This window comes from Lissotriton vulgaris, chromosome 2_1 (assembly GCF_964263255.1).
Source record: "Lissotriton vulgaris chromosome 2_1, aLisVul1.2, whole genome shotgun sequence".
NCBI lineage: Eukaryota > Metazoa > Chordata > Amphibia > Caudata > Salamandridae > Lissotriton > Lissotriton vulgaris.
The window spans coordinates 208614838-208642695 of NC_141687.1; the positions used below are offsets into that span (position 1 = coordinate 208614838).

General features: G+C 44.9%; 1 protein-coding gene across 1 annotated transcript in view; it reads left to right on the forward strand.

Moving 5' to 3' along the window:
* Window positions 1-26281, forward strand: part of LOC147729846 (AP-1 complex subunit beta-1-like) — a 102974-nt gene extending 76693 nt beyond the window's left edge. The window contains exons 8-9 of the mRNA XM_086954042.1: window positions 17559-17713; window positions 23283-26281. Of these exons, the coding sequence (XP_086810168.1) occupies window positions 17559-17713; window positions 23283-23357 (230 nt within the window). The 3' untranslated portion in view covers window positions 23358-26281. The remainder of the gene's footprint in view (window positions 1-17558; window positions 17714-23282) is intronic.
* Window positions 26282-27858: the final 1577 nt, after the last annotated feature.

Below are 27858 nucleotides of genomic sequence, written 5' to 3' on the forward strand. Positions count from 1 at the left end.
GCGCACGTCCATTGGACGTCCATTCAGCACTAGTTCCAATGGACAGCGCAGCACTGGGGAGGGATATTTGCGCCGCATCTAAGGTGATAACAAAGCATAGCATAACAAAGCATAGCATAACAAAGCATAGCATAACAAAACATAGCATAGCAAAACAAAGCATAGCATAATAAACAAAACATAGCATAATAAACAAAACATAGCATAGCATAACACAAAATAGCATAACAAAGCATAGCATAACAAAACACAACAAAGCATAGCATAGCATAACAAAACACAAAAAACCATAGCATAGCATAACAAAACAAAGCATAGGATAGCAAAACTAAACGGAGCATATCCTAACAAAACAAAGCATAGGATAGCAAAACAAACATAGCATAGCATAACAAAACATTGCATAACATGACAAAACATAGCATAACAAAACACAACACATAGCATAACAAAACAGCAAAACACAACAAAACATAGCATAGCTTAACAAAACACAACAAAACATAGCACAGCAAAACAAAACATATAATAGCATAGCAAAACATAGCATATCAAACACAACAAAACATAGCATAACAAAACAGCATAGCAAAACAAAGCATAGCATAATAAAACACAACATATAGCATAGCATAACAAAACATAGCATAGCCTAACATAGCATAGCAAAACATAGCATAGCATAACAAAGCATAGCATAACAAAGCATAGCATAGCATAACATAGCATAAGAAAACATAGCATAACAAAGCATAGCATAACAAAACATAGCATAGCAAAACAAAGCATAGCATAGCAAAACACAACAAAACATAGCATAGCATAACAAAGCATAGCATAACAAAACATAGCATAAGAAAACATAGCATAACAAAACATAGCATAGCAAAACAAAGCATAGCATAGCAAAACACAACAAAACATAGCATAGCATAACAAAGCATAGCATAGCAAAACACAACAAAACATAGCATAGCATAACAAAGCATAGCATAGCAAAACACAACAAAACATAGCATAGCATAACAAAACAAAGCATAGGATAGCAGAACATAGCATAACATAATAAAACAAAGCATAACAAAACATTGCATAGCATAACAAAACATAGCATAGCAAAACAAAACACAACACATAGCATAACAAAACATAGCAAAACATAGCATAGCATAACAAATCATAGCAAAACACAAAAAAACAATGCATAGCATAACAAAACAAAGCATAGGATAGGATAGCATAACAAAACAAAGCATAGAATAGCAAAACAAAGCATAGAATAGCACAACAACACATAGCATAACAAAACATAGCAAAACAAAACATAGCATAGCTTAACAAAACACAACAAAGCATAACAAAACATATCATAGCCTAGCAAAACATAGCATTGCATACCAAACACAACAAAACATAGCATAGCATAACAAAATATAGCATAGCAAAACAAAGCATAACACACACAACCACAACCGCACACACAACTATCTATCTATCTATTTATCTATCCATATCTATCTATCTATCTATCTATCTATCGATCTATCACCCTCACTCTATCTATCGATCTATCGCCCTCACTCTATCTGTCTGTCTATCTATCGCCCTCACTCTATCTGTCTATCTAATCGCCCTCACTCTATCTAATCGCCCTCACTCTATCTATCTAATCGCCCTCACTCTATCTATCTATCTATCTATCGGCTTCACTCTATCTAATCGCCCTCACTCTATCTATCTGTCCTATCTATCTATCTATCTATCGATCTATCACCCTCACTCTATCTATCGATCTATCGCCCTCACTCTGTCTATCTATCGCCCTCACTCTATCTGTCTATCTATCGCCCTCACTCTATCTGTCTATCTAATCGCCCTCACTCTATCTAATCGCCCTCACTCTATCTATCTAATCGCCCTCACTCTATCTATCTATCTATCTATCTATCTGCCTCACTCTATCTAATCGCCCTCACTCTATCTATCTAATCGCCCTCACTCTATCTATCTATCTATCTATCTATCTATCTATCTATCTATCTATCTATCTATCTATCTATCGGCTTCACTCTATCTAATCGCCCTCACTCTATCTGTCTGTCCTATCTATCTATCTATCTATCTATCTATCTATCTATCTATCTATCTATCTATCTATCTATCTATCTATCTATCTATCTATCTATCTGTCTATCGATCTATCACCCTCACTCTATCTATCGATCTATCGCCCTCACTCTGTCTATCTATCGCCCTCACTCTGTCTATCTATCGCCCTCACTCTGTCTATCTATCGCCCTCACTCTATCTGTCTATCTATCGCCCTCACTCTATCTGTCTATCTAATCGCCCTCACTCTATCTAATCGCCCTCACTCTATCTATCTAATCGCCCTCACTCTATCTATCTATCTATCTATCTATCTATCTATCTATCTGCCTCACTCTATCTAATCGCCCTCACTCTATCTATCTATCTATCTATCTATCTATCTATCTATCTATCTATCTATCGGCTTCACTCTATCTAATCGCCCTCACTCTATCTATCTGTCTATCTATCTATCTATCTATCGCCCTCACTCTATCTATTGCCCTCACTCTATCTATCTATCGCCCTCACTCTATCTTGCTATTGCCCTCACTCTATCTTGCTATTGCCCTCACTCTATCTATCTATTGCCCTCACTCTATCTATCTATTTCCCACACTATCTATCTATCTATCTATCTATCTATCTATCTATCACCTTGACTCTATCCATCGCCCTCACTCTATCTAATCGCCCTCACTCTATCTATCTATCTATCTATCTGTCTATCTATCTATCTATCTATCTATCTATCTATCTATCTATCTATCGGCTTCACTCTATCTAATCGCCCTCACTCTATCTATCTGTCTATCTATCTATCTATCTATCTATCTATCTATCTATCTATCTATCGCCCTCACTCTATCTATTGCCCTCACTCTATCTATCTATCGCCCTCACTCTATCTTGCTATTGCCCTCACTCTATCTTGCTATTGCCCTCACTCTATCTATCTATTGCCCTCACTCTATCTATCTATTGCCCACACTATCTATCTATCGCCCTCACTCTATCTATCTATCTATCTATCTATCACCTTGACTCTATCCATCGCCCTCACTCTATCCATCGCCCTCACTCTATCCATCGCCCTCACTCTATCGCACTCACTCTATCTATCTATCACCCTCACTCTATCTATCTATCTGCCTCACTCTATCAATCTATCTATCTTTTGCCCTCACTCTATCGCCCTCACTCTATCTTGCTATCGCCCTCACTCTATCTATTGCCCTCACTCTATCTTGCTATCGCCCTCACTCTATCTATTGCCCTCACTATCTATCGCCCTCACTCTATCTATTTATCTAGATACTGATCGCCATCACTCTATCTATCTATCTGTCTAGCTATCTATCGCCCTCACTCTATCTATCGCCCTCCCTCTATCTATCTATCGCCCTCACTCTATCTATCGCCCTCACTCTATCTATCTATCTATCTCCCTCACTCTATCTATCTATCGCCCTCACTCTATCTATCTATCCCACTCACTCTATCGCATCACCACAGCATTACTCAGCACCACCACAGCATCACTAAGGGGCACAACAACATCACTATGCGCTACCACAGGATCATTGAATGCCACAGCATCACTAGTCGCCACCACAACATCACTCAGCGCCACCACAGCATCAATCTGTGCAACCATTCAACAACAACTGGGTCAAATATGTTCTCTCAATGTTTCAAGCTTTATTACAAATGTCACAAAAAGAGGTTAGTATTTCACTTCTGTTCTTGGATTTTCGTCACAATAAAATACACTGAACATATTCTTCACAAAAGTTATTTACAAAAGTTTAAGCTATTGCCATTATAAATTACAATAACTTTTATTTAAGTATTAATTATTAAAAAAATTAAAAGCCATTGTTATTTGTAATATCAATACATCGAAGTCACGTGAATACAACACATATTGCATTACAAATGCTATAGGTGTCACAAGTTATAACTATTGGCACTGTAAATGACAAAGCTATTATTTTTGCTATTTTCAAAACCAACACATAAATAAAAAATGTGTCATTTACAATACCAATAGCTCAAACTTTCCTAATGCGAGACCATATGCATTGCAACTGCTTGTTTCTTTCTTGGAACTATTGACACTATTCCAACACCATTGTGTGCTTTGGGAATAGAGTCATAGACTACGGCTGGGTTCTTGATCTCTGTCCCCAGAGATCTTGTGTGACTTGTTATTGGATATCTCCCCTATCTCATTGGGAGCGCTCCACAAAGTTGCGAGCCCAATTTCTCCCAGGGTGGTTTTTACGTACTTTACCCAAGGTAATTTGTGGGAACCCGCAAGACTTAAGTATTTCTACTAAACACGCCCAATACTGATGGAGTCCTGGGGTAGCCCAGATCCTCTTCCAATACAGGATGGGGCGTAGACCAATTTTATCTGACAGTGCTCTCAACCCAAGATCAAGTCTTAGGAAGAGTCAGGAATATTTATAGGCACACCTAACGCTGTCGGATGAACCGGTTTTCGACTAAGTCTAGCATGACTGCATCCAAATGGCCTCACAGCTCTGCGACACGGGATGCTGTCCCTAGGGCTTGCAGTTGATATATTTGTACGGACGGGTGGGCAGGCCAAAAATGCGAGCTATGTATCATCTTTGATATACCTCCCACAACTTGCTCTAACTTTAATCTGCGCTAGGTAATATGTGCCTGCCACCTGAAATGTTCAGTTAAGGTGATGTCTTAATACATGAAATCATATACTCTTTCTAGGGGAGTCCCTGCCAAGACTGGATTAGCCTTCGTCAAATACCCTGAGTTTAGGATCATGTGCTTCATCTTGCCTTTATTAAATTCAAGACCTCGAACCCTACAAAAGTGCTCAGAGGGGTCCAGGAGCTATTGTAGACCCATGGTGATTTAGACAGTAAAAGGGTGTATACAAACATGAAGGCAGGAATCCTAATGTTTGCCAACCTGGGAGCTTCGTCATTCTTCCTCCGAAGTCTATAAGGCCATTTATGTACAGAGAAAAAAGCATTGGGTCAAGTACACAACCCTTCCTTACCCCTCTGCACACAGGGGATGGCTCAGTCAGCTCACCAGCCTGGCCGCACCTCACCTTTATTCATATACAACCTCACAAAAATATCAAGTATGTTGCTGGGTACCCCTAGCTTTTGCAGTACGCGCCGCAGGGTTGGCTGTGGACTAAAATTGAATGCGGTGCAATGGTCCACAAATATGGCATAAAGGCATCTACTACCCAAGGAGGCCACCTTCCAGTACACCATCAGGAGCTGGAACACATGGTCGATCGTATTTGTCGCTTTCCTAAAGCCCTCCTGAAGGGGTGACATAATATTCTTTCCTTCCTTCCACTCATGTAATCTGCCAATTATGGGTCCGATTCACAGAACTAACTTAAGACAAAATCCTAAACTTCGAGCATTTTGGTATTCACAGAAGGCACTTACGCATTTCGGTATTCACAAAAGTTAGGAGTCCAAAACTTTAGGATTCCTAAATTCTTTCTGTGAATACCGAAAGTTTTAAAGTTAGGATTTTTCTCAGTTTAGGAGTTGTGTGGCGATCTTTGCATTTGGCAGCATGTAAGAGACTTTCCACGTTCTTCTCTCCCTTTCTTTTTTAGCATCAATAGGGGCTTTTTATGAGTGCGCTTGGCAGCCTGGATCAATGTCTTGTCTTGCTTTTTCATTACTTTGATCAGATTAGTCTTGGCATCCCTACAACATTTGTTACACCAAGTCGGTGGGCGCTTCCTCTCAAGAGGTTGACTGGTTTCAACACAAAAGAGGTTCCTTAATTTTCCAAACATCCCCGTATGGATCTCAGTAATTGCACCCAGTGATCCTTCCAAGCCTCCTGCCGAAAGGAGTAATGCCTTTGCCTCTATCCCTTCTGCCAGCAAACAAAGAATCTAGCTTATGACCTCTTGCGAGGTCTCCATCCTGCACCATTTGACCCTGCGCCTATTACTGGTAATCCTCAATCTCCTGTCTAATAGATCTCCAATATGGAAAATGTGGCATTTTATATTTAGGCTGAGCTAGAGGCATTGTGGTCATTATCCAGACGCAGCATTACATGCATATCCTCAAGATATGGCCATAGCTTAAGATCCAGGAAGATCTATTCAATGAGATTAGCTGATTTAGGGTGATTGACTGTGTGGGCCCTACCCCATCCTTCTCTATAGATACAAAGTGGGCGCATATCAGGGTTAATTGCTCCACTAGGAGTTCCCAAACCTTGATTAAACATTTGTCCATAAATTCATTAAAGATACCGGCAGGAACGTGTCATTAGACTATACGAGGGGTACATTGGGCTGCTTTTTCCTATAATGGGGCTGAATGAGCGCTGAGGGCTCCGGTTTTATCCGGCCTACGAGCTGACTAGTTCTTTTTCTCTCACTGGGGATTGGCCGTTGCTATTTATGGACAACTCCATGGCGTTCAAGAGTTGAATTTCTGTCACTCCTAAGGAGGAGCACGAAGGCGAGGATACAAACTCCAGCGTAGAGGCTATGCTCTGATCAATCCCCAACTCAGGAGCCATCTCCAAATGGAGAGGCATCCACTGTTCAGTGATCTCAATCTCCGTTCTTAGAACCCAATAGCTCTATGTAGCATTCGATCAATAGAGGTGGTCTTAGCTAGTGGAGTACTGGTTGGGGGTCAGTCTGTGGCTTTTCTTTTACCCATTTTTAAGAAAAATTATCGTGCCTGGCGTATGGAATTCGGGTTTACAACAACTCCCCTCACCCTCCCCCCATGTGAGCACCAGGATAAAGAAGAGGTTTATCAACCAATGCCAGACCAAAATGTGACAATACCTCGCTTTACTAAGGGGACAAATACTACTTCTGAGGTGACCAGAACTATTATAATCAATTTACACACTTTCCCTTTTTGAGACCCTTAAAATATAGGCATATTGGCCCTTTTTCCTAAAGTCAGCAGCAGTTCAAGGGGGTTGCCACTTACTACTGATCACTCTTGTATTGCCTCAGGTTTCCAAGGTCACAGTCCAAACAATGTTCCCCCAGTGACTCAATGATGTAATAAATTGTAGACCACCTTTTAAGAAATCTTCGGATGGAGAAGCTCCAAGAGCATTTGAGGGGACTGGTAATAGTTATAACAATAGTGCAAGGCTCCTCCTTCTCCTGATGGATCTTGGGCCTAGTAGTCTCCTCATGGGGTGGAGTTCAAGGCTCTCCCTCGGGCCCACGTATACTGAAGAGGCCCTGCAGTCTGTAACAAAGCCTGTTTATTGGTGAAGCTCGTGGTTCAGCATTTAACATGTACTGCATCTGCTATCACAGTACTCCTCCAGTGAAGCACAAAATAAAGGGCAGCCAATTGTGGAACGGCAGTGCTGGTACAAACATGCCTCCTCAAAAACGACCACTCTCAAACATTCCCAGTGATGGTCATACGACAGCTTTTAAATAATACTTAGACTGGGACAAGGGACTAAAACAAAGGAGGCACAAAGGAATGTACCAGATAATCAAATCAAGGGGGCAGCCCAGCCCGGCTCTTCTTGTCAATGACGACACAGGAGGGGCCCGCCCTTGGCTCAAGCTTTTACCGGGCTGGTCCTGCGCTGTGGGACAGCAGCGCTGCTTAAGTAGTGCAGATTGAAGTCAGCTGTGGGTCCAGGAAGGGATTGTGGGACCTGTAGTCCCCAGTGGCCGTGTAGCGCGGCAGCTCACCCCTTGGGTCAAATGCTTGTGATGTAAGGGCCATTAATGCAGCCCCAACCCAGAGGAATCGAGTTTCTGCTGCCCCAAAACCGACCCAATGCCAAGAGAAGCACAACACCGGGCAACGCAGCATGTATCTCACCTACTGGTGCGAAAGTTATAGTAGCTACTAATAAAAACTCTGTCTTCAATCACAAACTGTTGATCTAAGGATCTGTGGATAGGTTAAAAGGAGGCTTCATTAAGGCAGCTAGAACTGTATTAATCTGCCATGCTGGTGTAATTTGAATTTATAGCGCAAAATATCTAAATAGTCTTCTTTAAAATGTTCTAGTTGAAACAGCAATGGCTGAACTGTTGTTCTCAGTGACTGGAAATTGCCGCCCAATGTACTCTCATTAAAGACTAACACATTTCTACACATGTTAGATAAATAGAAGTTAATGAAGTGATATATTTCACGGATCTACAATATTGCATTGAGCTCTCATGTAAAAACTTTATTTAATACCATATGACTTCACAGTGGATGTCATCCAGTCAAAACACCCTGGGAAGGAAATGCTCCTTAGACAGCAATATGGAGAAAAGCCTTCAAATCAGGAGCAGGGTACCGAGATCAACAAGCAAGTCATCGAATCCATAGCAAGGAACAGGCACAAATCTCAATTTATATGAGATAATATAGGTCTGTTTGCTGATTCTGTAGGCGAGGCCTAACCAGCAAAGCCCCATTAAAATTAAGTTTCCCAATTATCAATTACTACATGTCTACGAAAATTGTGTTTTGAAAATAGTTGTTTTTAACTGAAAAAGTTTTTTTTAAACATTTTTAAAGTTTACTTACAGTAGTTTAAAAAGATAGAAATTCCGAGGTTAACGCCACACATCTTTAACCTTATTCCCTTGCCATTTGTCATGGCTTTACAATAGTTTAAAAAGGCAGAAAATCTGAGGTTAATGCCACACATCTTTAACTTTATTCCCTTGCTATTTGTCATGGCATTACGTAGCCTCACATATCACATTAGTAAACTTCCGTAATGACATTAGCTGGGCAACAAGGATTTAGTTTGAAAGAAGACCTACGATGTCCCTTGTCTTCCCGCTCCACTTTTTTTTTTAACATTCTGCCTGTCATCTCTCCCTTCTCGTTGTCTATTATTCTTTCATCTGAACAAGATTTCTAGCTGCCGATTCCTTACCTTTGAATTATATCCAGGCGCCAGACTGGCTCTTGAAATTTTTCATAAGCAGTACCCATTAGCAACAGTGGGTGGCATTGTCTGCCTCGTATGACATGTGGGGTACCTACATAGACAACACCCTAGCACACTGATGTCAATTCTTTTGATTCCGGGACAGTCAATGTTGATCCGAAGAGAGTTATCCCTGTCATTTTTTGACTAACCTTTTTCAACTTTTTGTCAACGTTTTTTTTAGAGTCTGTCTCCTGGTGTGACAGGGATGTCCGCTAGGAAAGCTGGCTTCAAGCCTGCAGCACCTCTCACAAACCGATGTGGGTAACTGACCCACATCTTGCTTGCCTCTGGTGCTTTGAGCGCGACCACGGCGCAAAAACCTGCGTCGACTGCCCGGCAGGGCATCCCAAAGCCTTGAGGGAGCGGTCCCCCAAGCTCCTTGGCTCTCGACGTACAATGCAGCAATGGTTTGAATCCCGGCGAGAGGAAGGTCCCGGGATTGGTTGCTGAGCCATCGATCTTCATCACAGTCGTTGGGGTGTTCAGATAAGTCCCACAAGAAGAATAAGAGTAAGAAGTAGAAGAGGTCTTTGGCTTCACCCTGTCCATCGAAATCATCTGACAAGTTAGCGTGGTCATTCAAGGCCTGGCTTCACAGGTTAGCCTGCGTCGGCTCTGTGCATCCCCAAGTTTCCGGGATCCAGAGCAAACCCTGCCCACCTCTGCATATTTTTTGAGGCCATGCACCTCATCTATCGCAAGCCCGTCTTCGCTGGTGTGCCTTTGGGACCTGTGAGTTTGAGAGGGGTCCCTACCCGTTCCACGCAGACAGGTCCACCCCTGGTGCCAGATGGCCCCTTGGATTCACAGATGATCCGAACCAGAGCCGGTTGTATCACCTTGATCTTCCACGCTGCCAGTCCCAATGTCAGCGCTCCTGGCAGCGCCATTCCCATTCACATCACTAACACAGACCGGGAGGGGCGTCACCCCCGCTGAATCTGCCCCCAACTGGAGCCTTGTACTTCCGACTGGCGCCTGAGCACTATCCCTACGGGCTAGGACTTGGGGAAGATTGGAAGGGCGCTATCTTAAATGTATCTATCCAGAGTTGGGGGTCTAGAAATCAAAGAAATCCTTACTTGGCGAACACTACAGATTGCGGAAAGGAGATCAAAACCTTTTGGTTTTTAACCCTCATGCACCCTATTGGTTTCATGCTTCATCATCTGCTTCACCCTGACTCCTAAAGGTCAGGGTGGGCTCAACTATATTTCAGGGAGCTCTTAGGAAATGTAGGCCAGGGGTACTTAAAGATAAAAATCCTACTCCGTTCCCCAGACATCCCTTTTATTCGTGGGGACGTAGTGGATATTAAAAACAGTAAAAAGCGGGTCTTTTTTGTAGTAATGGTCATATGACCCTAATAATCTGCCAACATGTTTCAGCCCACCAAAAATTGGCCTCAAAGGTCCCGGGCTTTCATCAGGACTCAAATGGTTCCCTCCCTGGTGTTGACAGTGATTCACTCTATATATAATAATTGAACGAACAGATAGCTGTAACCTTCGTGCTCAATAAAGGAGGGGAAATACTCATCACCCTTCTTCAGGAAACGAGAAAAAATCCACCTGTAAGGGGAAACAAAAACGACAACAGCACAAACACATAAGTAAATGTAATGTATGAATACTTGTTAAGCGCAGCTGCCACCCAAAGGGTATCCTGGCGCTGAGTAACAAATAGTTACTGTACTTGACCGCACCCGTCATGCCCGGGTGCTCATAATCCAAAGTTGTCTACTCACTAGTGTGTGATAGTGACCCTGAGCTTCAATATCGTAATTGAATCATGACCTGCACGGAGTGCGGAAACTGTTGCACCTATATTTTGTTGAAATCTCATAATTGCTTATCTCCTCAAACATTCAAAAACATAAAAAGACTTTTAACCCCATTGATGATCGTGACCGAACCCAGCCGTCATGAGCCACAGGTGGCCTGTGTGCATGATGGCTGGGTTCCGTCACGACCACACCTGCGATTGGAATGTCCAGCACTGGACTGGAATTCCTGCCGCAGGCAAAGTGTTAACCATACCCACGAATGTCCTGTCAAGATTCCATGACTCGCTCTTCGCTTTCGGGCTGAGTGGTCGCTCCCCAGTGTCCCTGGCGACATTTGGTATCGTTGTGCAGCGCTTCTGATCATAACTGCCTATCAATTATTGCCTGCAGTCTGCCCTGGTTGCCGCTTTGCTTTGTATGCACTTTTAAATAGCAATTGTAACTTTCACTCTGATTGCGCGTTTTCCCCAAGCGCTCTGCTGTGCTCACCCCTCCGCTGCCATTTTGTTTGTTGTTGTCGTCCTCTGTAGCCCGCCCCGCCTCCCAGCTGAGCCGCCCTCCCACAGACTACAAACAGCGCTCCCTTACCTGAAAGCGCTGTGACTCGCTCTTCGCTTTCGGGCTGAGTGGTCACTCCCCAGTGTCCCTGGCGACATTTGGTATCGTTGTGCAGCACTTCTGATCAAAACTGCCTATTAATTATTGCCTGCAGTCTGCCCTGGTTGCCGCTTTGCTTTGTATGCACTTTTAAATAGCAATTGTAACTTTCACTCTGATTGCGCGTTTTCCCCAAGCGCTCTGCTGTGCTCACCCCTCCGCTGCCATTTTGTTTGTTGTTGTCGTCCTCTGTAGCCCGCCCCGCCTCCCAGCTGAGCCGCCCTCCCACAGACTACAAACAGCGCTCCCTTACCTGAAAGCGCTGTGACTCGCTCTTCGCTTTCGGGCTGAGTGGTCGCTCCCCAGTGTCCCTGGCGACATTTGGTATCGTTGTGCAGCGCTTCTGATCATAACTGCCTATTAATTATTGCCTGCAGTCTGCCCTGGTTGCCACTTTGCTTTGTATGCACTTTTAAATAGCAATTGTAACTTTCACTCTGATTGTGCGTTTTCCCCAAGCGCTCTGCTGTGCTCACCCCTCCGCTGCCATTTTGTTTGTTGTTGTCGTCCTCTGTAGCCCGCCCCGCCTCCCAGCTGAGCCGCCCTCCCACAGACTACAAACAGCGCTCCCTTACCTGAAAGCGCTGTGACTCGCTCTTCGCTTTCGGGCTGAGTGGTCGCTCCCCAGTGTCCCTGGCGACATTTGGTATCGTTGTGCAGCGCTTCTGATCATAACTGCCTATTAATTATTGCCTGCAGTCTGCCCTGGTTGCCGCTTTGCTTTGTATGCACTTTTAAATAGCAATTGTAACTTTCACTCTGATTGCGCGTTTTCCCCAAGCGCTCTGCTGTGCTCACCCCTCCGCTGCCATTTTGTTTGTTGTTGTCGTCCTCTGTAGCCCGCCCCGCCTCCCAGCTGAGCCGCCCTCGCCCCTCCCCCTCCACCATCCATATATGACCGCTGCATTAACGCGCAGCGTCCACGCGCAGCGACCGCGCCCCAGTCGCGCCGAAGGTGCGCCAAAGGTAAGCCCGTCTACGCCCGTCCGCGCCTGGACCGCGCCCAGTGCCAGAGCTCCTGGTCCTCGTAAAGTCCTCCCCTCCCGCATTACTTACGATGCCACCACCCTCCTAGCCCTCAACCCCGGCCGCTCCCTCAACTGCGCCCAAGCTGCTCCTGGACACACCCATGGACCCTTTTCCTGCTACTCCTGCAATTCCGACGGCACCAAGGATAACTCCACATCTACGAACACACAACAGATATCCGACCCCAACCACCTACAATTGCATCCTGCTCAACACCCGATCGGTCCACAGGCACGCCATTGACCTCTGGAATCTACTAGACACCATCTCTCCGGACGTCGCCTTCCTAACAGAAACATGGATGAATGCCTCTTCAGCCCCGGACATCACCATTGCCATCCCGGAAGGATATAAGATCATTCGCAAGGACCGTACCGGCCACACAGGAGGAGGCATCGCTATCGTCCATAAGAAATCCATCCGCATCTCAACCAGCTCAGACGTCAATCTCGCCAACTCTGAACACCTTCACTTCCAGATCCACATCGACCCCAAGACCACACTCAGAGGCACCCTCCTTTACAGGCCACCAGGACCCCGCGCACAATTTAGTGAAGACATCACGGACTTCATCACTCCACACGCGCTCCCCTCCGAGGACTACATCCTTTTGGGAGACCTCAACTTTCACCTTGAAAAGAACAACGACCGCAACACCACCACCCTTTTGGACAACCTCGCAAACCTCGGACTTAAACAACTTGTCACTACCCCCACCCACATCGCAGGTCACACACTCGACCCTATCTTCACCTCCAGCAAGCATGTTTCCTTCAGCCACACCACAGCTCTCCTTTGGACTGACCACAGCTGCGTTCACTTCACCTACAACAAGCCCACATCCAACAACCACCCCCAACCCACTCTGCAAAGAAACTGGAACAAAATCACCATCGACCAGATCTCCTCATCGCTTCTTCAAAAGGCCCCCGCCCACTCCTCAAACCCAGACCAAGCAGCCACCAACCTCACCCAATGGTTATCCAACAGCGCCGACATCCTAGCACCACTGAAAAAACGACAAATCAAACTAGGCAGCAAGAAGGCCTCCTGGTTCAACGATGACCTTAAGAAATCCAAGAAACTCTGTCGCTCCCTCGAGAACGCTTGGAAAAAAGACCCAACCACCAGCACCAAGGACGCCTTCAAAAACGCCACCCGCATACACCACCAACTAATCCGAAATGCCAAAAAAGCAGCCTTCAAGGACCGTCTAGATAACAACGCCCACAACAGCAAGGAATTATTCAACATCGTCAAGGAATTTACCAACCCCTCAGCCAACTCCAACGACATCACCCCCTCTCAAGCCCTTTGCAACTCCCTAGCCTCATTCTTCCACAACAAAATTGCAGACATCCACAACAGCTTCGACAACCAACCCGGAGACCAACCCACCCAATCCCCTGCAGGACCCCCACCCCCCCTGAACATCCTCAAGGACTGGAAGCCAATCTCCACTGAGGACACCATCCGCCTGATGAATTCTATCCACTCAGGATCCCCCACAGACCCTTGCCCTCACCACATCTTTAACAAAGCAGACTCCATTATTGCACCGCACCTCCGAGACGTCATCAACTGCTCCCTCAACTCCGCAACCTTCCCGGAAAGCTGGAAACATGCCGAACTCGGCGCCCTCCTGAAGAAACCCACAGCTGACCCCACCGAACTCAAAAACGATCGCCCTATCTCACTCCTTCCATTCCCGGCCAAAGTCATCGAGAAAGCTGTCAACAACCAGCTCGCCGCATTCCTCGAAACCAACAAATCCCTCGACTCCTCACAGTCCGGCTTCCGAGCTAAGCACAGCACCGAAACCGCCCTCATCGCAGCAACAGACGACATTCAAACGCTACTGGACAATGGAGACACAGTCGCCCTCATCCTCCTCGACCTCTCCGCTGCCTTCGACACAGTCTGCCATAGCACCCTTCTACAGCGCCTCAAAAACATCGGAATCCAAGGAAAAGCACTGGAATGGATCACCTCGTTCCTCTCCGGAAGAACCCAGAGAGTCCGCCTTCCACCATTCAAGTCAGAGGCTACTGAAGTCATCTGCGGAGTACCTCAAGGGTCCTCACTCAGTCCCACCCTCTTCAACGTTTACATGAGCCCCCTTGCGGCCATCGCACGCCAACATAACCTCAACATCTCCTACGCCGACGACACTCAACTGATCCTATCACTCACCAGAGACCCTAACACGGCCAAAACCAACCTACACGAAGGAATGAAAGAAGTAGCCGAATGGATGAAGCACAGCCGTCTGAAACTGAACTCAGACAAAACAGAAGTCCTCATCCTAGGTACCTCCCCCTCCGCCTGGGACGACTCTTGGTGGCCAGAGGCCCTTGGAAAAGCACCCATCCCGACGGACCACGCACGGAACCTGGGCGTCATCCTGGATTCCTCACTCTCGATGAACAGACAAGTCAACGCCGTTTCTTCATCTTGCTTCAACATTCTTCGCATGCTCAAAAAAACATTTCGCTGGATCCCTACCGAAACTAGAAAAACAGTCACCCACGCTCTGGTCACGAGCCGACTGGACTACGGAAACACCCTCTACGCCGGCACCACCGCAAAACTCCAGAAGAAACTACAACGCATCCAGAACGCCTCAGCCAGGCTCATATTAGACATCCCGCGTAAAGAACACATCTCTGATCACCTGAAAAACCTCCACTGGCTCCCCGTCAATAAGAGGATCACTTTCCGGCTCCTAACCCACGCACACAAAGCACTCTACGAAATCGGACCCGAATGCCTCAACACACGACTATCCTTCTACACCCCCTCACGCCAGCTACGATCCTCCAACCAAGCCCTTGCCACTGTACCTCGCATCAACAAAACCACCATGGGAGGTAGATCCTTCTCCTACCTAGCAGCTAAAACTTGGAACTCACTTCCCACTCACCTTCGCCTTACTCAGAACCACCTAGCATTCAGAAAGCAACTCAAAATGTGGATATTCGACAAATAACTCCCCACCCTTCTTCAAGCGCCTTGAGACCCTCTGGGTATGTAGCGCGCTATACAAATCTTTTGACCTGACTTGACTTGACTTGACATGCCTTGTCAGAATTCAGTGACAATCAACGTGCATGATAACACAAGCATCAAATTTAACATCTAGTATTCGAGTAATCCATGCACACAATAAGCATACACACATAGTTAACTGGCATCACAACATTTAAGTTTATGAAAAAATTGTGGATAAATATGGATTCATAAGGAGGAAGTCTAAAGTGGAATTATCAGCAGGATCTTGTATCCATTACAGCAGTGCGTCTGGGAGTGGAGCGTCACAGCGCTCTCCAAAGCAATGGTGTACAGAAAAGCAAGTTGACCTTCTTTCTGCTCTCTCTCTCTTATTCTTTCTCATGCCCAGCAGAGCTATGCTTTGGACACATTAAAAGGCTATCTTTCAGACATCTCGGCCTTCCTGCGGTTGCCAGGCGAGCCATCCCTCTTAAAATGTATTTTTGTAAATAGGATTTTGAAAGGTTTCCAACATATGTTTACACCTTTGACCATCATCATACCTTGTCCTTACATTTCTGATGTGCGCTCACTTTGAGCCGCTGCATAACTGTCCTCTCATACCCCTTACCATCAAGACTGCATTCCTAGTGGCGATAACATATTCCCGGAGGATCAGTGAGCTTCAGGCATTGTCATCTAAGCCTCCATACCTAACCACCTTTGTAGATGAGCTGGTTTTCCGCACTAGAGATTTGTTTCTGCCTAAAGTTGTCACTCCCTTTAACGAAGACCTATCCATCACCCTGACTACCCTTTATGCTCCGCCTAATCACTCTAAGGAAGAGGAGCAACTCCATCAACTGGACCCAAAATGAGCATTGTCGTTGTACCTTAACCGCACAGACGATTTCTGGATAAATTACCAACTTTTCATGGGGTATGTCTGAGCCAAGGGCTTTTCAGAATCAGACCATCTCCTGATGGATCATGCTTTGCATTAAAATCTGCTTTGTATTGGCCAGGAAGCAACCCCATAAGGGGTTGCCTCCTCATTCCACCAGAGCTACGACTGCAACCACTGCGTTAGCACACAGAGTTCAGGTCCTGAACACCTGCCTGACAGCGACGCAAGCTTCTCTGCACACATTTACCAAGCAAAACTGCCTGGACAGTTTGGTCCTTTGAGATGGGCGCTTTGCCCATACGGTCCTGAAGAACTTTCTAGTGTGAATTCATTCAGCAGACCCACCTCCGGGGAGGTATTGCTTGGGTATCTATTTTAAGGTATAGAATCTGCGGCTAGAAGTCTATCAGTTGAACAAGTTACTTGGCTTCGGTAACGTCTTATCTGGCAGAGACTCTGTCTAGCTGCATATTCTTTACCAAACCACCCATCCTCCACTTTCTAGGTTAAGACTGTTCCTGTTCCCCTTTCAGGGCCTTAGTTTTACACACCAGTGATCAGTGTTCTTTGTGGCTCCGCGCTCCTGGCGTAGAAAGTTGCGAAAATAAATTGATGTCAGTGCACTGAGGTGACGCCTATATAGGCACTACGCATGTCACATCCGGTGCGGACGATGCCATGCGGAGCCGAAATACGCCACCTACCGGCACGCAGGGGTAAGGTAAGGAATCTACAGCTAAATAAAGTCTTAACCAGATGAGGCATTACCGAAGATAAGTAACTTGTTCCTCTTGCTTATTCTTCTTTCAACCGTTCTTTCACTTGCTTCACACTCTAAATTTCACTCTTTTCCTTTTTTCATCTCCTCTCGTCTGTGTCCTGTTATCTTACTCCTCTTCAACCTTTCTTCCCCCTTCACTCCCTAGAGTCCACAGAGGAGTTTGTGGTATTTTAAGATTATTTTCTAGCTTTGTTGCGAAAATGTTTATTTTTTATGCAAAATATTGATTGTGTAGATTTGTGTGTGTACCTTGCGTGTGTGTATTAAAATGTTAGCTGTTGCAACTTGTCTGTGATTCATGCCTTCATTCATTCCCTATTTTGGATGCGTTCCAGATGCTGTTTCCACCAAACTGCAGAACAACAATGTGTACACCATCGCCAAGCGAAATGTGGAGAGCCAGGACATGCTGTACCAGTCTCTGAAGCTCACCAATGGGATCTGGGTGCTGGCTGAGCTCCGCATTCAGCCAGGGAACCCCAACTACACGGTAAAGAAGGGCCTGCTGTTGCTGGGTTGTCTCTTTACACACTTTCCAGAACAGCAGCATTGGTGATCTTTAAAATCACCTTTCCAGCTTGTCCACTCTGAAAGTTGTTCAAGCCTCAATAGTGATAATGTGCACAGGAAGATGAAGCAGGGGTAGGGATGGTTGTCCCAGGATGCGGGCACAGCATTGGAGTCTTCCATTGCCTCCTTATCTGCTTCTCTTCAGTCACCATGTTCCCAGTCCTGTACTTCACTACTACAGATAATTATCATGAAGCAGATTAGTTTAAGCAACCGAGGACGACACCTACCAGAACATGTTACATCACTAAATAACACTTCATGATTACAGAGGGTCTGCTGGTAGCATGTAGCTAGATGACGACTTACATAACAGGTTTCCTTTAAATTCTTATTTAAGCACAACTTGCTTTTGTCAAATCTTTGTGCATTCCACTGCTCCTTCCTCAAGGTCTAGTTAGAAAAGCACAGCACAGCACAGCACAGCGCAGCGCAGTGCAAGGTATCAGATGCTAAAGGCTTACATTTCAGGGCTAGCGCTGATCTATAGTCCTTGGCAATAATGCCCCACATATGAAATCCTATTCTGCCGCTGACACAATGTGCACTTCTAGATCTCTTAGTCTGTATAGTTGTGCAGTCTCCCGGTCGTCTTCTCATGTTGCAAGACCTTCCTAGGACTGCAAAATGGCTTAGTTGTCCTTGCTGAGAGAAAGACATGTTCTGCATGACAGCAAAAGCTCCATCACCGGATAATAAACTCTCCAGGGACTGATGAGGCTTATGCAGACGCTAGCAGATGTTTAACGTCTACTCCCTGGGCGATTTTAATGCCGTTTTAATTTTAATCTGTGAGCTCCCTCTCAGCGAACACTGTGTCCGTTCTAATATCCACAAATATTGCTCTGAAACAGCCCTCGCACAGCAGTGTCTGATCACTGGCACACCCAGCTTACTTTTTAATGCCAGTATGCATGTGGTCCGTGTTTGTCGGATTGTGAAGGTTTCATCACACATTGCACAAAATCTACTTGACTCATAAGCACATTTTATTTATAACAGTTTGGGCACAACCTGGAATATACTTTTTCAAAGGTGTGGAAAAATGGGGTGTATTATATGGTGTGGTTGTGCAATCTCACTGTGTAAATTCCTTTAGGACCCTTGGGTTCCGTCTGTCAAATCCTCAGTTCAATCGGGGTAGCTGTGGCACTGAGTAGCATGGCTTTCAGAGAGGAACGAGTGTTAAGCATTTAAACATCACCAAAACAATTGAAGAGGAAATCGACACGACACAAGAAATCAGACACCAATTTATAAAAATAGATTGTATTTTTATAAGAATTTAGAGGCTAGAATGAAAACGATCCACCAGAGGGTTCAGAAGATATAGATTTTACAAGAAATAATAAATCTGTGCAATTCAATAAACGCAAATAAGCCGTGGCAAAGTCAACTTATCCGACACTTACAAACTTTTTCAAATAAAACTTAAGTAAGTGTCAATGAAGTCAGGTAGAAAAGTGCTTAGGGTGACCAACTTAAGTTAGGAAGCTAGTCAGGGTGACCAGCAAGGTCCTCCAGAACAGTTACCTTCACTGGGAGAGCAGTCCTTCAAACAGTTCCAAGCACTTTATCCGTGTATGAAGTTGTCCTGATGCAGGGGATGAAGGATGCTGAATATGCTCTAGCAATACTGTGGAGGCGACACGTTCGACAAGGGATCTTCCTGCAGGGATACCTCAGTCCACGAAGATGGTGAGGGTGTCCTGGTTGTAGGGTCGATACCCAAGAAGTCCAGTCGCTATTGGACTACCAGTTGACAGTTGTCTCTTTCACAGGCCAATCCTTCCTAAGTCGATAACGTGTCTTCTGACGGTCCCAGCAACCATAGACTGTCCTTCAGGGTTCAGAAAACTCGGGTGCAATTCTGGTAATCATGTCTTGGTCCTTGGTGTTGCACGGCAGTGGAAAACTGTGGGCTACCAACTTGCCCCAGCAGGTTTCTTCAGCTGTTATGTCCCTGTGCTGTGAACAGGAGGCCAGTTAGCTGGCCCTTGGAGTTCTCTTGGATTGACTGGGCTGTGGAGGGAGCTTCTCCCAGCTGCGTAACACAGGCCCCCGCATCACCCGTGGGGGGGGGGGGGGGGGCTGAGCTGCAGGGGGACCCCTCAGCACAGTACTCAGGCGTTAGAGCTCCAGATTAAATCTGGAGCAGGGGGCCCCTCCATGTACCTTGCGAGGGGGGCTCAACTTTTGTTACGCCACTGGCATCTCCCTGAGCAGGACACAGCAGGCACAGTCCCTTTCTTCTCTAACCAGCAGGTACTATCCTCGTCTATGCAGCATCTCTTTACAGGTCCCCTGGTGCAGCAGGGCAGTCCTTCGGTCCTTCTTCCAAGTCAGTCGACCTCTCAGTTCCAGGGGTGCCCCGTTTATGCTCGGAAAGTGCCCTTAGGTAAGGATGCGGTTGGTAGCCAATGGGCTACCAGGTTCCCTCCCACCAGGCGACTATTTTCTGTTGGGTATGGCAACTGGCTATCCGATAATGCACTACTCTGCCAACTCCCAAGATGGCAAGGCCCCTCTCCTGGTACACAGACCTCCTTAGCCTATCCTGGAGTGTGGCTTCCTCAGGGCTACAATGCTCCTAGGGAAACCAGTTTGGCAAATGGTTTCCCCCCATTGCTCCTCCTGCTGGCCTGTCTACCTCCACAAAGGGGCAGCCCTCTCCCCTGGTGTCCCACATCTGCTCATCAAAGTTGGCTTCGCCTTTGATGCCTGCCTTTTGGGGCTATCATCTGAGTGGCTTCCTGCAAGAGGGCGTTGACACCTCCCTTGCCTGCAATTCCTCATTGTTCTTTCTTCCTGTGAGTCATTAGGATGTGTCTCTCGGAGGGCAGAAGGCTGTCTCGTGGAGCAGGATCCATGTGTGCCCGGGAAGGCACAGAAGTTTTAAAGGCAACAAAGTGGCAGCTTCACTTAAGCTGCACACTGCAACAAGTTCCATTAATTTCGACTTCAGATACAAGTCGAGCTTAAGGTAACACGTTGTTTAATACCTTGGAGTGCCCACTTCGAAGCCCCGTTCCGGAATTAGCTCAGCTGAGGGGCTCAGTGTGTAACCCTGCACTCGCCGATTGGGCGACCAAATCTTTCCACAGTTGTGTGTTTCCTGTCAGGGCATGTAAAGTACATGTCCTGCCTGTGGTATATGTTGTACCTGCCTTCAGGACTTGGTAGGCCTGCCAAAGGGATGACTTGGACACATGTCCAGGGAAAGTGGTGGCTTTGCCAGTGCTTGCAATGGCAAAGTCGGGCTAGCGGTGCACGACTGCTGTACCCGTCTACCGTGACGGACTGGCAGACTTGTTTTACTTGGGTGACCGCCCAGATAGCAAAATCAATGCTGCAAGTCTGCGTTACCCCTCTAACCTGCATGCCCTGGGTATGAGGTTACCATTTACTAGGGACTTACAGCTAAGTTAGCCATTTCCAAATGAATGGGTATAGACAATTAGACATAAACTTTTAGGGTCAGGGCACTGAGGTCTGGTAAGCATGCCTCAGTGCACTCTCGGAGTCCAGAAATCAGCAGCATCAGTCAAAAAACTTGAGATGACCATGCAAAAAGAGGCCTTTCTTTTTAAAAGGGAACTGCTGAAAAAACCGACACCACAAGTGTACAAGATCTCTTGTCTGAAGAGCGAAGAACACATTCGGGCTAAACCTAGCCTTCTACTAAACCACATAATGCAGTAAGAAGTGCAGGGTGGACACGGAATCCCAAACGAGCATTCCATATCAGGATGAATCCATTGTATTTATTTAACTGTACCTTCATACAAACCATCACACTTAGCAGTATGGTCTCATACGAAAATATAACACCAATTACAATCCTTAATTGCGAAACATGTCATTTCATTACATAATGTTCTCATAGTATATTCAGTTAATTTACTTTGTCATACTGTATTACTAACCAGCATTGTTAGCACATAAAAGGCATCTTCCTTAGTGGAAACTGTTCAAATGTATTTTATTAACCTAATGCAGGACTCCCCAGGAGGTATTGAGTCATGTGAAAAAATCCACATTGTTTCAACTTCCAAACCATACATATTCAAGGTCTCCCTTAGAATTCCATCTGAGACTTCTCCTTTTTTCCCATGTCAAAATTAAGTCTGGTCTTTCGTTTTTTTTTCTGTTTGATAGCACAATTCTGATACACCTCATTTTACTATTCTGGACTTCTGCATATACTACTTGGTGGCTGCATGTTCTTTTGATGCCCAACTGTTGTCATTGGACCCGAGCCTTACTTTACAAAATGTTTTCAAGAATTTATACATTTATCTGTTTCTACAGTTTCAGCGGCCACTTGCATATCCTAACATATTTTTATGCACTCTGGGCAGTCTGTCTGCATTTTTTCAAATGCCTGCAGACTGCCCATCAGGGCATGATGAATGTTGTGTACATCAAATTCTGAATTATCTGACCTTGCATGAAATAATCCATAATCCCAAAGGGCTGTGATATGGTGTAAATTAGCCAACAGTCAATGTGTGGTTTAAAAGGACGCCATCACTAATATATTGTTCTTTACCAATCGCAGGAAGTCTTACTTTGGCGCCATAAACTACTATTTTAACAACTTTACCAGATTATAGGAACTGCACAACGGCACAGATAATTGGCGAAAATTTGTTTTAGTGTAGTTTTTTTTCTTCCCTAGCAGATATCCCTAGGAAATATTATTCACTAATTTGTGCCCAGATTATTAAAGCCCTTTATTAAAGACCTTTACTTACACCAGTAGCTAATAGTCAACGTTTAGTTTAAGATGTGTTTCCCGGTTCATCTCCGATACTTTACCCGTTTACCTTCATCCCTTGGATCACAGTTACTAGACACCACATCTGAAGACCAACTTGCAATGAACCAGTAGGACCAGGCCATCGGCATAGAGTGATATCAGAATGTGTTTCTAACTCTGGCTGAATCTCCACCAATAGTTAATTTCTGCCTCAGAAATATGCATGCCGGGGATCATACTTTTTACAATGCAGACCTCTCTTCTCATCGTTTCTTGCATTGAAAGGATACTGTACACAAACACACACATATTTTTAAATGTTGATGGTAATCACTAAACTGTGGATAAGCCCCGGTTTGAATACAGTGCTTTTTATGCTACCGTGGGAATATAAGTCCTTATCACATTGCTGTTTTTTTATTATACAAACATCACATGTTCTCTGTGCCCAGTATCATAATAGTTGTCTTCATGCCCATTAGCTATGTGGTTTACATTCTGGAACATACTCGTGTGACTTCGATGCTTTAAACATTTTAAAACTTATTTCTTGTCACATGTGGCAGCATTTGGTTCTGCTTACATTTTCCTCCTCAATTTCAGACTGTTCTCAGGTAGCCGTGTCTGAATGTTCTTTTCTATATAAGTAATGATTCTCTTGGTCAAGAATTACTAACCATATATAAAATTGTTTACGTTGAAACATTTTTCTTTGTTTTCTTTGCAGCTTTCCCTGAAATGTCGTGCTCCAGAAGTTTCTAACTACATATATCAAGTCTACGACTCCATCTTGAAAAACTGAGATCCATTTTCCCAGCGGTCAGATTGTTGATGATCACGTTCTTCATGTGGACCAAAACAGAAACCTACAAAAAAAAAATAGGAACTCACAAACATTGCCCTTGTGTATGTATACCTGCCAGTGTGTGGAATGTCAAGGCACTGCACACTCAGCAGGGCTAAAATATACATTATTCGACGTACACAAATCTCTCTGCATCCTTGGAAACTTTATTTCAGGTTCTGTGTTCAGGTGTCCTAATTGGTCTTTTTGAGCCTCTTGAAATTAGTTTCCCTTTTACGTGTTTAGAGATTGGTGGGATTGGAAGTCATGTGAGCACTTAAAAATTCCTCCTGCTGTACTCTAATTTAGTCGTGGGAGCAGAGATGGTGGCTATTAATCAATTATCGTGGGATGTCATTTGGTGTGCATTTAAATGTTAAAGGATGGCTGAAGGAAGACACAATCCTTTTTCCCAACTGATGCCTGCTTCAGATTAATGTTGCTTGAGGGCCATGGTCCATCTCCGAACTCTTTCAGACACCAAGTCTAGGGACTATTGGTTTTCACTGATTTGCCTCAGCACCCCTGGCGAAGGGAAAAATAAATACCATAATTTGTTGGATGGTAGTCCGGATCTGGAGATCTCTGTATTCAAATTATTATTTGCCTTGAAACCACTCTCTGTCCATTCCCTAGGTCATGTTTTCAGAATTCCTTCCATCTTGCCATGTCCTTTTACCACAGGGTTTTATTTTATTGTGAAGTCTGAGCGTTGATGTGTAAGACCTTGCAGATGGATAGGCGCATTAAACAGGCAAAGGAATCAAATTGTAGTTAGGTGTTGGATACAAATGGCCTTGTATTGTGCCTTCCACCACAGCATGAAGTCAGTACTGCTAATGTAGCCTTGTGCCAGTAATTTCTGCTGTCGGCGTAAGTGCAGCTGATCCATTTTCTTTTTCTCTGTCTCCCAAGGATTAATTGCATCTTCCAATTTTTTTAACCCTGTAGAATGGTTCCTAGGTTCAGTGTAGAGCTGTGATCCTTGTACATCCTGCCGCCTAAACTCAAGGGACCTCCTTTAGGAAGGATTGCTCTTTGAGGAAGTGCTTCACATTTTGTGGTGGTCCTAAAAGATATTAAAAGTGGCACCTTTGGGTGCAGACCAGGGTCTGGGAGAATCTGGGTCTACCACTCCAGTTGAAATGAATGATGTGGCTGGCGTCCTTGTAAGGTTTCCAAGTTGTGGCTGGATTTGTGCACTATGTGTAGGTCTTAGCACCAGTGTTCGTGTAGAGAAAGACGCATCTTATAGTTGTTAAATAAGAGCGGCAATAACTATTGTTTTCTTAACCCAGGAAAAATCTACCTTGTCTGGCTGAGCTTCCAGAGTTCACACATTGATCCCCCTGTGTTAAATCCCTACTCTGTTGCAACCGAAGGCTGTGACATGACGCGCCACCCCAAGGTCAGGAAGACATCTGTGATTCAGTGTTTGGTTATGGTGCATATTTTACTATTGTCAGTCTGCTCATTAATCCCTCAATAAATTATGCATTCTCAGTCAGTAACCCCAAACCCTATTCTGAATGTATTTGCAGAGTATCAACAGTGGTGCCTATCAATGGGCCGAGTAACATCCTAGGCCACCAACTGCTTCTCAAGCGCCATTGCTTTCAGAGGAATGATATTGGTCCACAACTGTGCCAATACTTAATCTGGCATACTCCGTTCAGCACTGCTCTATTCAGAGGACCCTGCACGTCATCCATGCTCGTTGTTCATTTGGAGGAGTCTTCCTCCTCTGAGATCTTAACTTTCCAAAGAAACATCCACCAAGCTCCTGGTGAATGACAAAAGCAAGCAGCTTTTATCAGTGCAGAGTCATAGCACCCCAGTGTATTTGTTTTCCATTGTACAGACCCGCGCTATATCTTTTTCAGACAGTGTACAGTCACTATTAATTATGCCATCCTTTTTTTGTACACCTCAGAACGCTTTTTTCCATTGTTTTCATCAGACCAAGTACAGGAAAGATCAGATTATTAGGGAACAGCTTCTTGACTTTTCAATGCCCAAGACGGACCTTGTGATCAGTCCAATAAACCTTTCCCATTTTGTTAAGCACGCTGTTATCTGCAATCAAATATGGTCTTATTTAAACATGACATACAGACACCTCAGTTTAAATGGGCCAGAAGTACAATTGGCTGATAAGATTGTCCTCACTGAAAATGTGAATTAAAGACAAGAGGCAAACCTGCATTGGTAAGAAATGTACTTCTTAGGTTTGGCTTCCTTGTTTTTTCTTTTTTTAAGTATCGAACAAACAAGCGTTTCTGCTTCTCTGCCTGCACTGCTCTGGATTTTCAATGAAGTCATATGACTATATTGAAGCTAGCACTTCAGGAATCCATTTTGCATATTTAATTGTGGCCAGAGCTAAAAAAGCCATCGCCACTATAGACATTTCTGAAAAGTCAAAGAAGACGCTTGTGTCATAATAACTTAACATACAAAAGAGGGCAGTAGCACTGCTTGACCATCATGCCCTGACAAAGTCCAATATGATGCATTTTGATCAACCAAGTGTTCCCTTCCAAACGAAGTGTATTGTGTGCCTGTTATTTTGAGGCACGCCTACATAACTTTGAAGTTTAGGGGGTGAGTAGATGTCACTAGTTTTATTTCTCCACAACAATACAGTGGTCCCGAGTAGGCGGACTAGGTGAACTATGGAAGCTCTGCCGAGCGGCTTCTCTGTAAATGTATCCTTGTGATACCCCATCCATTGCTTTACTGTTATTGTGGGTGTCTTCATTTTGTGCCAATGCGTATCGTTTTCTATTTTGCTTTTGATGTTTGCTGATATTTTATAATCTGCCTCACCTTGCAAGGGAGGCAGGACAGACCGGCTCATTAAAAGTGTATAGTGTGTCAAACTTGTGATATTTTCTGAGTTCTTTCTTTCATCACAGACCTTAAGTGGTTGGGTTTTTGAAACTTGGAGATTTGATCTATTGTAACTTTAAACGAATTAAGTACCTATCTTCCAATGCAAAGGAAATCCACAGAACTGAAATAACATTGTTGGATGTCTTGAGATTCATGGGAGGAAAAAGCCCTCACTAACTCTAGTCTAGATCATCCTTGCTGCTAAAATACAGGATGGGCTTGAAAATATTTAGCTCTTTGTGTATATGTAATCTTTTTTTTTTATATAGTGACTGGGCGTTAATATTAAAAATGACTAATCCACGCCCATGTATCCCTTTTGTTTCTGCCCTACTCTTACACACCTGAGTCCAAAGAAAGATTTTTGCTCATGATCCTCATTTTTAAATGCCTTGAAAGTTGAAACTTTCCCATGTCAGACCATGAGCAAGAGAAAGGAGACTGGCTTTATTTCCATGAAAAAGAAAAACGTGTTTGAGGCATATGTGGCAGTTGATACACATGCTGTGCATACTCCTGCCATGTAGTTTTTGGCCCGGGTGTAGAAGTTGTTTTTCCTTGAAGGAGTCTTTTGAGTCACAAGGTATTGTGACTCCTCCTTTTGCTGGTAATGCGCATGGACATTGATTCCATTGCTAGATTGTTTTCTTTCCACCGTCTGGTTTGGATGTGTGCTCCCATGCTCCAGTTCGAGACCATTGTGGTGCTCCTTTTCAGCTACACAGGTTCCTTCCCTCCATCGATATTGTTTTTCAATTGCATTTAATTTCCCTTTTCATCTCGGATCGGCGACCACAGCTCTAGCCGGGTAGCTGTACGAGTCTGGTTCAACCCTGCATGGCGCCTTTCCCTCAGGGCCTCCTACCATGTCATGCCTTGTCTCCACTACCATGCCTCCACTGTGATGGAACAACGCCCTTCTGCTACTGTCCTCACTGCCACGTGTAAAATCCTCAGGCAACTCCTGATAAGGTCTGTAATCTGTCTCTCTAGCCTGAGCTCAACAAGGTTTCCTGTGACGTATGATGCTCATTCATCTCCAAGAAGACTGTGCCCGACCGTTGGGAACATCGAATCGAGATGTCGCAGAGAAGATACTCGGGACTTCTCTAGAGATTGAAGGGGAACAACATCCCCAGCCGTTGGCCGCAGATGAGGAGTTTTCTCCCCTGATGACAGCTTAGACTTTGACCTGGAGATTGAATAGCTTCCAACTGCTCAAGAAGATGTAAATGTCTTTCCCACTCACCCCTCGCTTGGCTCACGAGTTACAAAGCCCTCTATGAAGGGCCCTCCAACCTCCCTGGAATATCACAGACAGGCTGCGGGCCACCACTGCCCCAGGCTCATCGTCGGCAGATGCAACTCCCAGCTCTGGCTCAGCACCAAAGGAATCAACAAATCTACCTGCTTCAGCACTGACCAGACCCGCAGAGCCAACACATTCAGTGTTGAAATCAAAACTGCCCTCTGAACCGATGGCCTCAATGACGAAACCGCCTCCGATCCAAAAGTCTCTACGTTGATGACCAAGGCTGGCTCAGGCTTTGGCAGTGTTAAACGG